Source organism: Leptonychotes weddellii, chromosome 5 (assembly GCF_054177405.1).
Source record: "Leptonychotes weddellii isolate Sample4059 chromosome 5, ASM5417740v2, whole genome shotgun sequence".
NCBI lineage: Eukaryota > Metazoa > Chordata > Mammalia > Carnivora > Phocidae > Leptonychotes > Leptonychotes weddellii.
The window spans coordinates 5,457,713-5,472,609 of record NC_138373.1 but is presented as its reverse complement, the minus strand read 5'-3'; the positions used below and the strand labels follow the sequence as shown (position 1 = coordinate 5,472,609).

At 46.7% G+C, this 14,897-nt stretch overlaps 1 protein-coding gene across 8 annotated transcripts in view; it reads right to left on the bottom strand.

Moving 5' to 3' along the window:
* Positions 1–14,897, bottom strand: part of TRRAP (transformation/transcription domain associated protein) — a 112,216-nt gene that overhangs the window by 15,805 nt on the left and 81,514 nt on the right. For 3 of the 8 annotated variants that reach the window (XM_081819309.1, XM_081819311.1, XM_081819313.1), the window contains 8 exons: positions 13,301–13,492; positions 10,363–10,591; positions 9,490–9,755; positions 8,822–8,922; positions 4,693–4,894; positions 3,360–3,524; positions 1,825–1,915; positions 333–532 (listed from right to left, as the gene is read on the bottom strand). In XM_081819309.1, coding sequence (XP_081675435.1) covers positions 333–532; positions 1,825–1,915; positions 3,360–3,524; positions 4,693–4,894; positions 8,822–8,922; positions 9,490–9,755; positions 10,363–10,591; positions 13,301–13,492 — 1,446 coding nt within the window. The remainder of the gene's footprint in view (positions 1–332; positions 533–1,824; positions 1,916–3,359; positions 3,525–4,692; positions 4,895–8,821; positions 8,923–9,489; positions 9,756–10,362; positions 10,592–13,300; positions 13,493–14,897) is intronic. The other 5 variants (XM_081819310.1, XM_081819315.1, XM_081819316.1 and 2 more) reach the window with 3 other exon arrangements.

Here is a 14,897-nt window from a genome sequence, read left to right as displayed (position 1 = left end):
CCAGCTCACACCCACACCCACGGCCCCACTCACACCCCACCCCCGCCGCTCACACCCACTGCCACTGCTGGTTAACTGGTATTAGGTGGTAGTTAATTACAGCCCACAGACGTGAGCACAGTAAGCACGTTAAGGCCAGAACTGGCTTTCTCAATTTCATCTTCTTCAGGCATACCCTGCTTCAAATATTTGAGGTGACATCAGTACGCAGACATCAGCTATCTGCTCACTCCACTGTTCAATTCGACAGCACAGAACACAGACACGACCAGGCAGCTAATCTGAAGGGAAGACAGCCCACGGCACACGGACGACAGGTTCCCTCCACATACCTCTTCGTGCCAGTTTTCTCTGAACCAGACCATCTGATCGACGATGCCTTCCAGGGAAGACAGAAGGGTTGGGTGGAGCTCTCGCTGCATGTGCATGATTCGGCTGCAGCGCCACATGGGTGCTGTTGCTCTTATGGGCCCTGGATCTGATGCAGAATGGGACTGGTTACCCACTGAACTTGGCTGCTGCTGTCCAGAATCTGAGAGTAACACACACAACGCCAATGTCAGCGCAAAGCTGGCCCGATGCGAGAGCTCGGTGCTCTAGAGGACCCATCGGCCAAAGGAACGCTGGTTCCTGCAGGCGTGTTAACACATCATGAGACCGGTTCCCCAGGGACTGTGGGAGCCGCCCCGGCTCTAAGGAGACGTGCGCTGAGGGGCTCGGGCACAAGGAGCGTGACTGCCTACGACCTGGCCCCAGACATTTCAGTGAAAAGCAGGAAGCGTCACGTCGAGAGAGAGAGAGAGAGAGAGAGAGCGAGCGCACAAACAGGGCCGTGTGCTACATGGTGAACTGAGGTGAGGGGGCGCGAGTGTTCACTGTCCTCTCCTAACTTTACTGTAAGCTTGGGCATTTTTTAAATGTTTGGAAAAAATATTTCACAATACATTCCTTGCAGATAGCTCAGAGAATCTAAAAGTAATTAATGAGCGATCTACATTTTTTCATCTAGGAAAGCCCAACCGTGTGTTAAAAAGGTATTTTTGAAGAATAGTCATTTGCGGTGTGAGAAGTATGTTGTAGAACCCAAACACCCATTTCTCTAGCTCTGGCTCACTCAGAATAAAAACACCCTAACCTTCAAAGGACCCAAACACCCATCTACGTAGGTAGACCCGTAAGGCCAGAGCCGGAACGTGCCGGGGGGTCTCCCGACCAGCCCAGCTCCTCAGAGGCGGTGCTACCATGCCCAGTGGACCAGGTCACCTTCTCAGAGTCTCTGGCCTCGAAGCACGAACATCTGGGTGTTAAAAATGGCCTGAGGCAGATGGCGCTCTAACGATTTACAAGATACCATGTGCAGTGGGCAACAGAAACCACTGATAAGTTACTTCTCACATACGAGGACTATTCCGGACAGATTAAAACTCTTCTATCTGAGAGAACCTGGTAAGACTGATTTCTATGCTGATTCTTCTGACAGCTGATAACATTATAAACTAAATGACATACGTAGTAAATGACGTTTATACTGTTTACCAGCATGCATTATTAAACTTTGTAATTTTCCAAGGCTAAAAATTTCATGTATTTTTCCTACTTATGGACTAAATCACTTAGGTAAACCAACACCCTGTTAAATCACAACCACGGAGAACCATCGACTTGCTTCAGAGATCAGGCTTGGCCTCCCAGCCCTACAGTGTCCTCTCGCTGGCTAAACGTAAACAGGCTGAGGACAGGAGTGTCTACAGCTGTGCAGACATGGAATGCCCTCAAGGACTGAGCCCTTCGTGGTCTGGCCAGCCAGCCCCGCCCGAGACATACCGCTCTTGTAGCGTTCCCGCTGCTCGATTTTCAGGGTCAGGTAGAGGGTCCGGATGGGAAAGTAGACCGCCTGGGGATACACGCGTCCAACCTGCTCAGAGACATGGGGCGTAAAGAGCGCTGCTCACCACTGTGCTTCTGGAGGATGACAATTTGTACGGAAAGTAACTGTCGCCACGTGTAAATGGGCTGGGGTCTCCATGTGAACCAAGGAGGCACATACTGTACCACGGGGCTCATCCACGAGCCCAGATTAAACAGTAGGTCAAATACCTGGTTTACCTCTAAAAGATCTGAGAAAGATCAACATGGTGCACTCCCACAGTTCTGCCTGGGGGACTGTTAATGACAGAGGAACCACACCTGCCTTTGATTCGGTAAATCTGAGGACAAAACGCACTGGTCCCCGGATCTTACTCAGGCAAGGAACGGGAAAACACAAAATGACACTAGTCAGTCTTTATATTGGGCGCCATTCACTGGGAACTGGAAACCGATTCTAACTGACAAATAGGTTCGTTACTAACTTCATGTAACTGCAGCAAGGGCAAAACTGAAAATTTTGTTTAAGGTAAGAAACACCAGTCTTACCAAACTGGGGTTTTATGGCTTCTTCAAAAGGCCTGAAGAGCTACTCTGATGTTACTGCGACCCTTCCAAATGCACCTATAACAAGACGACAGGAGTGGTATCTAGCTCTGCCACGGGCCACAGGAAGCTGGCTAACATAAAGAGAGATCTGATGAATGGTGATCCTACCACACAGACCAAATCTACATCCCAGCAGGTAAACTCCAGGCAAAATGCCAGGACCCAGCACATCGCTGCAGCCTCTCAAGAGGAAAAAGAAAATCATTTCTGGGTACAATGTGGATGATGCATCACGTGCAAAGAGCAAAGTAAGCTGGACAGACAGAATGATGAGCACCATGTTCCTAAATGCTTGGTCAGGACGCTCTTCATTCATGAGAAGTCAGTCACAGGACTCTCTTAACTTTACAAAAAGACACACGGTCACAGGCACTGTACGCGACACAGAACTGCCTCCAAATTCCCACCATCCGGGTCCTTCCTCTACCCATCGGGCTCCTCACATGGACGGACAAACTGAAATCATCCCCATCCCCAAGGCACACAACTTTCATCCCGAACAACTGCACGAGGGGTGAGGAGTGAGAACTACGATTACAAGGACTTCAGTCCAAAGGGAAGCTCTGAAGAGCTCCGGCACTGACGAGGGGAAATCGGCTACGAAGTATCCATCACATATACATTTCACTAATTCAGCGTATTCACTAGCAATTTTAAGAGAATACCTGTTTTACTTGCATCTTTATGTGGCAACATATGCAAAGAAACTGGCATTTTAATACTGTTACGATCTAGTGGGTTATCTCGTTTCCAACCCTGGATTATTTCGTTCCAATCACTTTTAATTGTGCTTTAGATCAAGTGATGTCTAAGTGTGTACAGCTTCCTACGTGTGAAATGAAGATGTAATTTTCTTGTGAACAAGGAGACCCTGTTGCTCCCACCTGGCTAATAAGGTTCAGAAGCAGCTTTCCCTCGGAGCCGACCAGGCAGGTGAGCAGCTGCGGGATCCAGGCCAGCCACTGGATGGGAGGCACGCCGATGCAGTACTTGTCAACGGCATCGGCCAGAGTGTTTTTGTCGTCATCAAAGCTCAAAAGCCACAGCACCTAAGACAGAAGGAAAATCCCAGAGGTGAATGGAAATTCTGAGGCCCTCCGTCAATGACTTTTCCTCAACATTAAAACAGCACATAGAACAGCCTTGCTGTCAGTGTGGGAAAAGGGGTTCAAAAGAGCCAAGGATATTGCTAAACTTAATGTGTAAGTCGTACAGACAGATGAGACCCCAAATGTGAATACAGTTCTTACCTAGATGAGGCATTACCGCCAATCACTAACGACCCAACCTAGCGACCCAAGGGCCTGCCAACCTGCTAATTCACACTCACGACCTCCCCAAAACAAAATGGACCTCTGCTAAAAATCCCTGATGAACACCACCCCGGAATGAGGTGGCAGCCTGCTGTTCACGGATGTCTGGAACGACTACATCCAGAAGGAGGCAAATTCGGGGTCAAATATTTAGGGAGCTGCTCTGTGTCACCATAGCTGGTGTGTTTCTGGAGTTGGCTTTAAATACTAGGTGCTGATGTTCACTCCACATATGGACATTAAGGAGTTCTAAGAAATCTAAACCTTTAATGGGACAAAACAGAAAAGGAGAACAACTTTTTCCTAACTTTTCTGCAAGGATGAATTCTGGGTTTTATTTATGTGTTTCCTGAGACACGAGAGAGGGCGCAACACCGAAGAAGGAATGTCAGTGTTAAGCAGTCACCTCTGGGCAGGTGCGTGTCAGCCACCGGCCCCGCCCCCCGCGCTGCACTGGGGCAACCCGGGGACAAGAACGCCAGCGAGTGTGCAGAAACCCTGTGATCCCATGTCACCTGCAACTAGCACTGAGCAGCTCTGGGACTGGGGGCATCTCCCGTGCAGGTGAGAGGGGAGAATCTACCAGGTGTCTGGTGGGTGGGTTCTCCTGGCAGCGTCCTCTTCGGTCTGCAGGAATCTCTGTCCAGGGTGAGGTCCCACAGAGAACGCTGGACAGAGTCCCAGGACTGACTCCAGGCATGGTTTTGCTGCTTAAAAGTCCTGGGACCCCAAGTATGTCAGGCCTCTGTTTTCTCAGCTTTCAAATGGAATTGTGACAGATCCCACGAAGAGTGACGGAAACGGACTGGGCAGGCATGAAATAATGCCTCACCCCCAGCACGGATCGGGCAGAAGCTGGCTTCTCGTGCAAACCGGAAGGCCACCAGACGGCCCTGGGTCTCACCTTGGCTAAGTATTTCCTTGACTTGCTCTCATTCTGATGCCGGCATGCGTGCAGGTAACAGGTAATGGCGGACACACCCAGATGCAGCTGCCGCTCCTTCACGAAGATGTTCTCCAGATAATCGCCCCACATGGCCCACGCTTTCACCAGCACGTCATGCATTTGCACGGCTGCAGAAAATGCTTTGTTTGCTTCCTCAGATCTGTGGGGAGGCAAAATCAAAACATAATTTCTTTTTTAGGTGAGCTTCACATAACATAAAATCCAGCATTTTAAAATGAATAATTCAGTGGCATTTAGTACATTCAAAATGTCTACAACTGCCACTCTGTTAGGTGCCAAAACACTCTATTGTCGTCCCCAAAGAAAACCCCATACCATGGAGCAGTCCCTCTCCATCTCCCCCAGCCCCCAGTCCCTGGGGACCACCAACCTGCTTCCTGGCTGACGGACTGACCTCATCTGTGTATCTCACAGAAACGGAATCCTGTATTATGTGACCTGTTTTCGAGGTCCACCCGTGCTGTAGCAGGTATCAGCACCTCATTCCTTTTTACGCCTGATACTGCTCCGTTGTGTATCTAACCAGGTTTTGCTTATCCATTCATTTGGGTGGTTTTGACATTTTGGCTACTGTGGACGGTGCTGCCGCAAACATTCATGAGCAAGAACCTGCTTGAACACCCGTTTTCAATTCTTCTGGGTATATACCTAAGAGGGGAATTCCTGGGTCATAGGGTAATTCTGTGTTTAATTTTTTGAGGAGCTCATGAGCTATTTTCCACAGTGGCTGCACCACATTACTATCTGCAAATGAGAGAGAGTTCTACATCTTCCGACAACGTACAGGACATAAGAGAACTAGATACTCACATCCCTCGTGATTATAAATGCAAACCAAATCCAACAGCACGTGAAAAGCAGTATACGCTATGACCAAGTGGGATTTATCACAGCAACGCAAGGTGGTGGGTCAACATAAAAAAAAAAAAAAAAAAAAAAATCAACCCATGGGATGCATCACAGTAGCAGAATGAAAAAGGAAAACATGATCATCTCAGTTGGTGCAGGAAATCCAACACCCTCTCATGATAAACACACTCAACGAGCTAGGTACAGAAGAAAACTACCTTAACATAATAAAGGTCATACAGGAAAAGCCCACAGGTAACATCTTATTTGATGGTGTAGGACTAAAAGGTTTTCCTCTGCGATCAGGAACAAAGCAAGAACTTTCACCACCTCTACTGAACTTACTACCAGAAGTCCTAGGTAGGAGCAATTAGGCAAGAAAAAAAGTAAAGGCATCCAGAGTGGAAAGAAGATGTACAACCATCTCTTACAGATGACGTAATTTTATATACAGAAAACCCTACAGAATACACACACATAAAACAGAGCAAATATAACATTTGGCAATGTTGAAAATGTAAGAGCAATAGATAAAATTCAGTTGTATTTTCTGTACCTTAGCAATGAAGAATCTGGAAATAAAATTAGGAAAAAAATGTTATAGTAACATCAAGAAGAACAAAATATTTAAGAATATATTTTGCGTAAGAAACGCAAGACTTGTACACTAAAAAATATAAAACACTGTTAAATGACACAAAGATAAATATCTTACGTTGGTGAACTGGAAGATTTAATATTGTTAGGACGGCAATACTTGCCAAATTAACCTACAAGATTCAATGCAATCACTCTAATAGCCTCTTTTGCAGGAATGAATAACCTAAAACTCATGCGGAACGTCGGGGATCCCAAACAGCCAAAACAATCCTGAAAAAGGATAAAGTTGAAGAGCACTTCCCAATTTCAAACTTTACCGTAAAGCAACAGTAAGCAATACAGTGTGGCCCCGGCAAAAGGATGGATGTACATCAGTGGAACAGAGCTGAGTGTCCAGAAATAAACCTTTATTTTTCTGGTCAGCTAACTTTTCAAAAGGCTGCCAAGGCCCTTCTAATGGGGAAAGAAATCTTTTCGATGACTGGTGCTGGGACAGAGTCTATACACGTGCAAGAGAATGTATTTGGACCACTAACTCCTGCCACATATAAAAATTAATTCAAAATGGTTGAAGACCTGACTGCAAGAACTAAACCTGTAAGACTCTTTGAAGAAATCATAGGAGTAATCTTGTGACCTTGGGTTAGGCGATGGTGTCTTAGCTATGACACTAAAAGTACGAGCAACCCAAGAAAACAGATACAACCCAACTTCAAAATGAGAAACTTTGTGCGTTAAGGGCACGGTCAAGAAAGTGAGAAGACAGCCTGCAGAAAGTGTGAAAATGTCTGCAATCACACACCTCAGAGATACATCCAAAAGTCTAAGAATTAGAGCCGATGATAAAAAGCCAAATAGTCCAACTAAGGAATGGGCAAAATAACCGAATACATGATGCTGTCGAGGAGACTTGCAAATGGCATAGAAAAGACGCTCAGTACCACCAGTCACTAGGAAAATGACAATCAAAACCCGTGAGGCCCCACTTCATCCTCACGAGCACAGCTACAGTCCGAAAAATAGAAAGTAACAAATGCCGGCAAAGATGTGGAGAAGCTGGAAACCACAGACACTGCTGGAGGGAACGTAAAATGGCGTAGCCATTGTGGAAAACCACCTGGAAGTTTCTCGACAAGATAAATAAGTACCACATGACCCAGCAATTTCACCCCTAAGTATATACCCAAGGCTCCCACAAAACCCTGTACGTGAACATTCACAGCAACATTACTCACAGGAGTCACACGTGGAAACAGTCAAAATGTTCACTGATTGTTGAGTGGATAAATAAAATCTACAGACACACCGTGGAGGACTGTGTTCGGACACCTGCTATAGCACAGACGACCCCGAGAACAGACGGCCCCTGAGAGAAAGCAGCCAGGCACAGAAGGCCACAGACTGTAGGATTCCATTTATTCGAAACGGGCACAACAGGCACATCAGAGAGACAGAAAGAAGATCAGCGGCTGTCAGGGGACAAAGGAAGGGGACAACAGGCAGTGACCACTAACAGGTACGTGGTTTCTCTCGGGGGGGATAGAAAGGTTTCAGAATGAGCAGCTCACAGTGATGGTTGTACAACACTGTGGATGTCTAAAGCCCACTGAACTGTACCCTTCCAAATGGTGCGTTTTAGGTCATGTGAATTTAAAACGTTAAAAAAAAAAAACTTTTATCTTGACAAAATCACTTCCTTATTTAAAATAAGCTAAAAATGTGACCCCTTTTATTGAAAATGTGAAAAGTGAGCTTTACAGCTCCACATAAGGCAATGAGCAGCATCTTGTAAGCGTATCTCATTTGTGTACTTTTCACAAAATTTCATCTGATGTTCATTTCTCTAAAACAGGGTTTTGTGACCTTTCTCTGAAGGGCCCAGACAGTAAATGGGTTTAGGCTTTGTGGGCTGGACAATTTCAGTCACAACTACTCAACTCTGTGGCTGTCGTGTGAAAGCCGCCATAGAGCCCGTCAGTGGGGGTGGGCCTGTTCCCAGACCTCGTTCACAGAGACCAGACGCTGGCCGGGTTTGGTCTGCAGGCCTCAGCCTGACCCCCTGCTCTAAAACAGGAACTATCTCCATAAAAGGAATCAAATCAACTCTGGTCCAAAATGTCATGCTGCGAAAATGGGGAAATGAATCTATGCCATCAGCAGTCCTATGTTCAAAAGCAACTCATTTTTAAAAAGCGTTTTTAGGGGCGCCTGGGTGGCTCAGTCGTTGGGGGTCTGCCTTCGGTTCAGGTCATGATGTCAGGGTCCTGGGATCGAGCCCCGCGTCGGGCTCCCTGCTCAGTGGGAAGCCTACTTCTCCCTCTCCCACTCCCCCTGCTTGTGTTCCCTCTCTCGCAGTCTCTCTGTCAAATAAATAAATAAAATCTTTAAAAAAAAAAAATTAAAAAATAAAAAGCGTTTTTAAGTCCTACCCATCAAACTGGTTTATCCATCCGCTGTAAGTTACTATCTTCACAGAGACAGAGTACATCAAGTTTCACACCTGACAACCATCACCAAATCATACCGACCTTGGGCTGGAGCTTCACACCGACTTCAAGTTGTAAATAACTATTAAAATAATATGATGAATTTTTCTCCTTCTGTATAACATACATACTTGTTGATCTGAGCCAAGAACATTCCCTTCAGCGCATAAAATTCAGCTGTCATCTCTTTTGTAAAGTATTTCAAGTTTGTAGATTCAATCACTTCAAGACCCTGTTTTTTTTTAAAAAAAAAAAAAAAGGTAGGGAAAAAATTCTTGAAATTCCTAGACAATGGTGTTGAAACTGTATTACAATATTTATCTAAGCAGTAAGCCCTAAAGGTCACTGACAAGTGCACTTGAAGTTGACGGCTGACCTCGCCTACCACGAACAGTTCTTGACTAACAAGCGTACTTAAACTGAATCACTAAATGCCACATTCAGTCCTGGATACCTTAAGGGTACTGCTTTTTCCAAAACTTTCTATGTCTAGTCCGTTTCATTGTTTTTATTACTATTCCTCTGAACATCATCGAAATCTACTCTACATCCTCATAATCCCAGTTTTTCATTTTCTTTCCTTAAATATGTCAACCAAAGACAGTGTAGAACAGAGACGGTAAAATGTACATCAAACACTCAAAGTGGTTTCCTTTCCCTTTCTGGTGGTGAAGGGACTGTTTCTGGGAAGTTCTGACCCTCCTTTCCCACTCTCTGCACCAGGAGTTTCCACGGGACACCCGCGCTCTGCTGGACCTCCCAGAAGAGGGGCGGCCGCCGGCCCCCGTGGTCTCTCTACCTGCATACATTCGTTTTTCCCCATGACTCCTGCCAGCTGGAGGTAGCATTTGACTTGCTGCCGAATCTTCTGGAAGCAATCCACGATAGGCACCGTTGGAATAGTATGAATGCGACTTAATATGTCCAGAGCTACGTTGACCAGTCCTTGTTTGCGGGCGATCTTCCCATACTGGATGATCGCCGACGCGGACGCGTGAACCCCAAGCATGGCGTTGTTTGAACTTGGGTCATGCTGAGAACTGTTTTCGTAGGCAGTTACGATAGCTAGAGAGCAAAGAAAAGAGCTATCAGTCCATGCCAAACCCCTCTCAAAGCGTTCCACAATAAGGCTGAAATAAAAAATGAAAATACGCACACATGGCTTATGAAAACAGGAAGCTCTGTGATAAACCCTCATTACTTTTCCTTGGGTTTTACACAAGGAAGGTACTTGATTCGGAAGTAAGAGGTAAAAAGCACGGACTACTGAGCTGAGCATTACCATCGTGGCTAACTAAATCAGGAATGTGGCTCTAACAGATGCCCGGCAGGTTGAGGGGATGAACAAAGAGGACCAGGAAAACCGGAGAAGGCTCCACGAGGCCACCTTCAAGCAGCTCCTCCTCGGGCGGCCCTTCACAACGAGCACCATACCCCGGAGCTCAGATCCCACCGGCCTGCGCCCCTAGCGCCCACTCTGTTCTAGCTGGAAGAGTGTTAACGGGTGGGGGGAAATCTCCCCATCTTTCCCTGCCTTCCCCTCTCCCCTTGCCAGACCAACCACCACACCTACCAACCCTGGCAGAAATTAGAACATCTGGTAAAAGAAAAAAAAAAAAACACAACAAAACCAAGACATGAAACCAGAACAGCGGGGTGTCTGGAAAATTACATGATGAATGCATGCCGGACCAGGTAGGTTTACCCTGGTAATGATGCTGCCTCCACATGAAGACGCTGCTCCAGTGCGACAAGTCGTCAGACACGATGGGCAGCCTGTTCCTCCACGTCTTCACCACCGTCTTCATGTCGTGCAGGCTGTTGTTCCTGCCCAGGTTGGTGGGCTGTAAGCCGGCATTGATTTGTGCGGCTTCCTGAAGTTCGATGATCTGCTGGGCTGCCTGAACGGGAGCAGCACAAGGGATCCCACAGTGAGCGCCAGTGAGGAAAATAAACCAGAGTCCATCAGCAAACTGAGGACTATAAAGGTCTCCCGGCTCACTTCCCGAAGGAAGCACTCTCGCTTACATAGACGCCTCACTTCCACGTTTCATTTACTCTTCACCCCAAACTCTGCTCTTGCGATCCCCTCGCTTCTACAAGTTCGGCTCTGTGGCTACTGCGAAGTAGGGAGGGAGGACAGTGGTGCAGGTGGCACACCTCGCGGAGAGCCCCCCAAACTCTCGCTCATTCCCTTTGCCACCACCTAAGTTGGGCTCTCCTACCAAAGGCTCAGATTAGAACAGCCTGGCCCGCCTGCCCTCAGGCTCTCCTTCCAGCAACACTCCAACCCCATGGCCACACTAAGCATCTCAAAACACGGCTCGGGCCATCCCTTTGGGCTGGCACATAGGTTTTCCATCACGAACCTCATGAGCCTGTCTAGCTCACTACCTTTTACACCCCAGACGCACTGCTGGCTCCAAACGCCCTGGCCACAATCCTGAGCCCATCCAAGTTCTACCCGTGAGGTTCCACTCCCCTCCCGTGGGGAGTCCTCCCTTCTCTAAATCCTGTGTTTCCTCTGTCCTACTGCACAGCACTGAATCACAGACTCCCTTTGGTGTGAAATTTTGCTTCTTACGGCTCTCCTCTCTCCAGCTAGACGCTCCTCTGGGGCAGAATCTTTGTTTTGAACTTGTTAGAATCTCCTGAGCACAGCACCTAGATTCAGTACTTGCTATCTTGTTGACTGATCTTTTTTTTTTTTTTTTTTTTTAAAGATTTTATTTTTTTATTTGACAGACACAGCGAGAGAGGAAACACAAGCAGGGGGAGTGGGAGAGGGGGAAGCAGGCTTCCCGCGGAGCAGGGAGCCCGATGTGGGGCTCGATCCCAGGACCCTGGGACCATGACCTGAGCTGAAGGCAGATGCCCAACGACTGAGCCACCCAGACACCCCTCTTGTTGGTTGATCTTAACTGTAGATACTCCCTGCAAGGGCCTCTGCTTTCCATCTGGACCTTAAGTTCAGTTCGTTCCCCTCAGTTTTCTGAAACCTCCCTCTCGCCGAAAGCCTACTGAAAGCACAGCAGTGTGATATCTGTTTTATACCAGCTTTACTGAGATACAATTAAAACATCACCGAAATCACTCTGTAAAGTGTGCAATTCGGTAGTTTTTAATATGTTCCTAGAAATGTAGAACCCTCACTACCACCTACATATGGAACGCCTATCTCAATCCAAAAAGCGGCCCCGGATCCGTCAGCAGCCTCCTGTCCTCCCTCCCCCAGCGGGTGGCAACCACTGATCCGAGTTCTGTCTCTGTGCCTTTCCCCATCCCGGACACTCCTCAGAGATGGAATGATACAGCGTGTGGCCCTCTGTCTGGTTTCTCCACTCAGAGCGTTGCTAAGGTTCACCACACTGTGACAGGGCTCAGTACGCGTTCCTTTTTATTGCCGAACGACAGTCCGCTGCCTGGGTCCGCCACTTTTTATTTACTCATCAGCTGATGGTCATTTGGGCAGTTTCCACATTTTGGCCATTATGGATATCGCTGCGGTGAACATGGGTGTGCAAGTGTGTGTGTGTGTGTGTGTAGGATCGAAACTGCTGTCATCTAGGAATTCTGTACTTAGTATTTTGAGGAACTGTCAGATTGTTTCCAGTCTATTTTACAATCCCACCAGCAATATACGTGGGTTCCAATTTTCCCCACATCCTTACCAATGCTCATTATTGTTTTTATTCTATGAGTGTAGTGGGTGTGAGGTGGTATCTCACTGTGGTTTTGATCTGCATTTCCCTAATGACTAATGATGGTGAGCAATTTTTCCCACGCTTGTAAGCTCATTTGTGTATCTGTTTTGTAAATAAAATTGGTTTATCAAATTTGGGGAGTTTTCAGCCATTATTTTTCAAATATTCCTTTTGCCCCTTTTTCTGGCTCCATTCCCTCTGGACCCCCACTCTGAGTATGCTGGTACACTGAGTCTATCAAGTCTCTATTATTTGCAGAACGAAACCACTGAAGTCTCTGCTCAGGTGGCTTAGGGGTCAACCAGTTAGCCAGAGATGTCCCTAAAGACCAGAACCACTAAGTTGCTCAGCCTTTGCTGAGGGCTGTGTGCCTGCAGCCTGCATTCGACAGTTCTGCCTTAGCCTTCACTTCCTGCTTGTACGGAGCCTCAAGGTCAGGCAGAGGGGTGGGAAGAAGTACGTTCTGTGGAGAGAAGCAGCATGTGTGCGGGGCTGTGGGAGAGCCAAGCAAGTGAATGGTGGCCTGTGTGGCTCGAAGGAGCTATCAGAAACTGTGCAGATGATCCAGCGAGGAAGAAGCTAAGGCACAGGCTACGAAGAGTCTCACAGGATGCACCGTGGCATCACACTGATGGGGGATAGCGGACATTAAAGAAATGCCTGGAGCAAAAATGAGAATCACCAGAATCACTCCTGAGATGTCATCTGTCATTTAAACCCCATGGAAGCTCCAAAAATGAGAACATTTTATTCCTCTGTATTTTGACTCTGGCCTTCCTTCCACTGAGGACAAGTGGAAGGATTTTCCTCCTTGCCGTCCAGCTCGGATTACGGACCTCAGCCTGGACAGGAGGCGCACTTCTGGGAGGGGCCCCCAGGACGGCTGGGTACGCGCGCCACGCCTACCTGGAGAAGAGGTGTGTGCACGTGGGACACCACGTGGGGCAGCCGCCGCCACTCGCGGATGGCCAAACTGCTGGCCATTTCCACCAGGCGCTCGATGAAGCTGAGCTGCTGCTCCTCGGGGTGGCAGATGGCCAGGTATCCACGGTACATGTTGACTTTCCACGCCATCTCTTTGGGACAACTTACTTCCACCTGGTGGCGAAAGAACATTACATGGAAGCAACAGGCAAGCTGCTCAGTACGAAGGGCCAAAAATGCAAGCCAATTTTTTTGTAGCCAATCATGCAAAGCAATAAACAAATTAAGCTATGAATAGATACTTATTTTCTTGGAGAAGACAAACATTTAGATTGCATTTTCTGGATACTCTCCTTTTCCGAATACTAGTGAATAGCCAGTCTCTACAGGTTCTTTGCCTTAAGTCATCAGCAGTTCCAGAAAGGAGGGAAACCGATCAACAACGATGTGACAAACCAGATTAATGATCACCCCTTGGCTACAAAGTCAGCCAGCAAATTTCCAAAGTATTAAATATATGTTCGTCTCCACTTTGATAAATTTTGAATTGTTTCCAGTTCATACTGTTATCCTGGGAAATCGATCTAACTTGTTCCACATTATACAAGGAAGCAAAAGGCAACGATTCCGGTTGGTAAGAATATGAAAGAACATTCATAAATTTGACTGTCATTCAAAGCTGCACTCTGTCACCTACTATAGAATTTCGCCCAGATTTCTCACGTTCTGGTTATCAGCTTTCTCGTGAAGTACACTGAGCCTGGAACTGTCAGATTTCCTCTCCTCGGCTCTAACCCTGCCCCCACTGCCCCCACGTGGCTCAGAGCCACATAAAGGCTCCCTGTGCTCCCCCTTCTATCCTCGAAAGCTCTGTCTGCCACCACCCTCTAAAGGAAGCATTAGAACTGGTCTCATTTTATCAATCTTATACAGAGCATTTAAAAACATAAATGATAAAAATTAAGGTCTTTTCAAAAATAATCTCTGTGTATGAAAAGAAAGGATATCTCTGTTGAAGGTATTTGACAGGACTTGCTGTAACAAGATCAACATAACATTCATTCTGAAACACCTTTGGGCAATAATAAAAATATACACGTTTTAGTGCCAAAATACTATCTGTCTAAATGACAGAAGTATAAGGATGATGATGATGATGACGGTGCCATCCTGCATTTATGTAACTCTCTGGCTTGTTTTTTTTGACATCTTACTTCTTTAAAGCACATTCACATTCATGGCCTGTCTTAGATCTCAATAAGCCAACGATGAAGAAATTTAGGAAGATAAGCTTGTCAAAACATCTGCTTCCAACACGATCCGCTAAAATCACACCAATCGCACATTTTCTGGGCTTAAACACTATTCAAGATAGGCTTTTGTCAATCACCACATCTATCCTCTGTAACACTGAGAACAAAGGAATCTCTTGTTTCAAACACCCTGAAACAAGTTACCCCATCAATTAAATCAAACCAAGAAAACCATACTTCTGCAAGCAGCCCTGAAATCATAATGCACAGGAACAAAAACAGAAGTAATTTGAGTGGTTTTTTTTTCTTGAAATACCAGTAAATGA